This window comes from Sinocyclocheilus anshuiensis, unplaced genomic scaffold (assembly GCF_001515605.1).
Source record: "Sinocyclocheilus anshuiensis isolate Anshui unplaced genomic scaffold, SAMN03320099.WGS_v1.1 scaffold1481, whole genome shotgun sequence".
NCBI classification, from domain to species: Eukaryota; Metazoa; Chordata; class Actinopteri; order Cypriniformes; family Cyprinidae; genus Sinocyclocheilus; species Sinocyclocheilus anshuiensis.
In genome coordinates this window covers 191,640-195,676 of record NW_015542404.1, presented here as the reverse complement: position 1 = coordinate 195,676, position 4,037 = coordinate 191,640, and the positions used below count along the sequence as shown (strand labels likewise).

General features: G+C 36.2%; 1 protein-coding gene across 1 annotated transcript in view; it reads right to left on the bottom strand.

Moving 5' to 3' along the window:
- LOC107693004 (stonustoxin subunit beta-like) overlaps positions 1-4,037 on the bottom strand; it is a 7,475-nt gene that overhangs the window by 1,250 nt on the left and 2,188 nt on the right. The window contains exon 2 of the mRNA XM_016492250.1: positions 6-1,619. Within this exon, the coding sequence (XP_016347736.1) occupies positions 6-1,619 (1,614 nt within the window). The remainder of the gene's footprint in view (positions 1-5; positions 1,620-4,037) is intronic.

Genomic DNA, 4,037 nt, shown 5'->3' with positions numbered 1-4,037 from the left:
AATACTGTACTCAGTATCTGGTCTGAGATCAGTCAGAGTCACTCTATTCTGGTTCTTTGACACAGTTTGAGATATCCAGTCTTTCTCCTCCTTCATTTTGTACAGTAATTTGAGCTCCTCTGTAGCAGGACATGGTGGAGACACTTTCAAAACCACTTGCCTACATCTGACATCTTCAATGATTGGACAGTCTGGTTTTGATGGAGGAGTGAAGCAAACAGCTTCATTAGATTCATTTTCATACAGCAGTATGCAGGAACCTGGATTATTTTCCATTTCTTTTGATGCAACAATAAACTTCACTGGTTCGCTACTGTTTAAACCAATCAAGTTTTTAAATACCTTCAAGTTGTTCCTCATAGTCTTTTGGATGTCAGGTGTGAGCCAAGTCTTGTGCTCAGATTCAAAGCTTTTCTCTTCATTTGTTCTTTTTGTTGAGCTCAGGTAGGTCTTTTGTTTAGAAAGCAGCACATCTGGCCAGCCCAGTGATGTGAACGTGTAGCTGACCAAATGTTTAACTTCCAAATTCATTAAATTTTTATTGAGGTTGATTTCTACCATTACTCCTTGATCATTTAGTTGTGCGAGCAATGTTTTCATGATGTCAGATTCTTCCTCTTTCTCTTTCAGCCATTGTTCAAGAGAGTTTCTTTCAAATGGAGAATCCTCATGATCATTTAGCAGATCGATCAGTGCTGTATCCTCTATAAATTTTCCTCTGATCTTTGGTAAAAGAGAGCCAAGTTTCTTTATGAGACTCAACCTGCACTGGTAGCAGTTTTTTTTCATGTCATTGATTTTGTCATGAAATGCAGTAAATGTCAAAGCAGTCATGTCTGTCAGAAGATCACTGCATTTCATCTCATTTGTACTTAAACTCTCAATTACAGATTCAATGTCTGTGCTTAGACCTGTGCTGATTTCATGCTGAAACTTTACAACTCTTGAGAAAAGTTTGTCCAAAGGATAAAGCCAAACTCTCAGAGGAACCGCATGTTCTTTGTTTTCTCCAAGCAGTTTGGGAAGATCTTTAAAAACTTTCATAGCATCTTCAAAAGAGGTCGGATTACGTGGTAGCTGGAAGTCACCATAAAATTTACAGCTGAATTTATGGACAGCAGCCTTCTGAATGTCATTCAGTTTCATACTTGCATCAATGCTTGCAGATGAAATGCCTTTTAGCTGCTCTAATGCAGCTTTTACTTCTCCGGCTATCTCCATTTTGTCCTCATCTGATGAAACTTCTCTGTCAAAAACAAAGCAGACATCTGCTCCATACAGCACTGCTGTCACTACATGTGTGGCTACATCATTGTCATAATGAGCCATTTCTCCAGAAGAAAAGTGGTTCATGATCAGTTCTTCAAACTTAGTGGTTGAATGATAATGTAATGTCAGTCTCTGTTGACTGAATGATTTCTTGGTGTCTTTGAGAAAATTGGCAGCTCCACCCACATTGACGAGTCCACCTAAAAGACTCAGTTTCAGACAACCATCAATATTCAGTAATCTAGATTTGTCCTCGATTGAGTCTGAAGCAGTGACTGTGAAAACTGTATTAATTTGGGTTTTCGTGGTTGTGTTCTGCTGCAGCTGCTCTTTAGTCCAAAGTCTGATTCCTGCAATGGAGAAAAATTGATTTTTTTTATAACATTAAATAAATAATTTGTCTAAAATTTGTATTCATTTTTAGACAGCAATTTAACCAGAAACTCTGCACTACCCGACCTTTATTCTCATACAGCAATCAGTGTTAATTTCGTTGACGAATAATTTTTGTCAATGACATTTTTTCACCAACAAAAACGAGACTAAAAATGACTAAAAAAACCTGTTTTGAATGCACCTCTCAGACAGCGCTCGAGTACTGAACTGAGTTCTCTTTCGCATCTTATTGCAAATACAAATACAAATACACACACAGGTATGTCAAAATGTTCATTTGGCAAGTACTGACGTAAACAGTCATGTCTTTAAGCAAATATAAACAGTTGGGAGAATATGTGATGTCTATCAGTATACTGCATCAATGCATTCTGTCTTAAAGCAACAGCAGGCTAATAAACCTGTTGTGTCATTAATGTTAATCTAACAAAAAAAAGAAAAGGAGAAAATCACTCACTGTTCTTGACTGAATAGCTTTAATAAGGATTAATTAATAAATCTGCCTGCTTGAAAGAATGAACGATTTTTTGCAATGTTTGCACATGCAAAATGCAGTTTTTTAGAAAGAACACATACTGTATATAACCACAGTGTTTTTACTGAAAAGAAGACCATTTTCCCTTTTGAATGGGAACTTGCACTGCATCTGATATAGATGCTATGGGGAGTGCTATCAGTGTGACCGTTGTCTGAAGCACGTGTGAAAACATTCCAATTTCATTGGCCAGCCACAGCCCGTGACATCATTAGCGGAGTGCCCGGAAGTATAAGAGGATGCCCGTAATACACTTCATCAGTTTTTTTTTCTTTTCAGGAACTGTTTGTTGTATATAGAGCATGATGGAGGCATTATGTGGAAAAGAAGGCAAACGTTTTAGGAAGAGTGTGCCTCCGTGTCCCAGTCAACATGAGCATGTGGATTTGGTTAATTGTGGCGTCATTGATGGCATAAATTGAGTCGACTCAATCTTGACGTACATTTTTAATATGCATCAGGGTGTTTTGATTATTGACTATTGATGCTGCTCTTAGAGTGTGGTGAGGGTGAGGCAGGAGTGGCACTACTAGGTAAAAGTTCATTTAGATTTAGAATAACTAATGGGGTGATAACTTGTAGATATGAGTGCAATACTTCCAAATGAATGTCTAAAAAATAAAATTAAAAACGAAATTAAACAAAAAATCAGATCTCTCTCCTTTTTGCCGCCCTGACTGTGTTGCCATGCTAGGCAGCTGTGTGGTTCCCCTATAGAAAAAAGCCTAAAAAGCCCTGCTTTTAATTAAAAATGTACAATTAGAAATCATTTAATGTTCATTTTAAAAAATCTTACAGCATTATTTATGCAATTGTAAATGCAGTATGTGTATTAATCCTACTTCTGTGTCACCTCTGCACTGCAAAGATGGATTTTGTTGATAATGATTTAATTTGATTGGTAACAGCCCTATACTGTGTTATTATTCTCACTGAATTTAATTTGAATGTTAGAATTTGACATAAAGGGTGATTACAAATTTTACAGGTAAAAAGTTTTGAAAACAATACGTAAAAATTATATAGGTAAAAATGCCCCTGGAAATCCATTTAAGGTCATTTAAAATAATTTTAAAAAGTTAATTTCTGTCACTGCTGTGAACTGACTGAATATGAATAATATTCATAATCTTCAGGAGTCAGCTGTCCTAAACCAACCTAACCCAGCCATAACTAATTATTGTTACCCAAAAATCTTGAAAATATTGAGATATGATGTTTGTTAATATTGCACACCCCTAATGTACAGTATTAATTTTTATTTCTTCAGAATTAAAAAAAAAAAAAAGCTGTAAATTTGACTTTAAAAATGGTCAGTGTGTTCGTTTTTAGGGTTTTTATGAAAATCTAGGCTGTAACGCGAGACGTTCTTTAATTTAATTATTTAATATTTAGTTATTTAATTTTAAGATAAAGACATGTGAAATGTTACATCAGTTAAAGGAGTCATATGACGTTGCTAAAAATAACATTAGTTTGTGTATTTGGTGTAATGAAATGTGTTACTCATCGGTCTGAAAAGCGAGGTGTGCTGTGATTGGCCAGCTATCCAGTGAGTTGTGATTGGCCGAATGCCTCAAGCGTGAGACGGAAATATTACACCCCTTACCATACTGTGATGCCGTCTCCCAGCACTACGAGACAAAACCAATAAAACCCATTACAAACGAGGCTTTTGTTGCATCCAGTGGGGACATAATTACTGATTATAATGACTTATACTGTCTTTTTACGTGTTGCGTTGCGTATTGCGCTACGTAAACATAAAACCATGTCTGCATTTGTGATCAGAGAAACAACAAGCCTACTCTACACTGCTCAAAACTCGCGTTTGAAT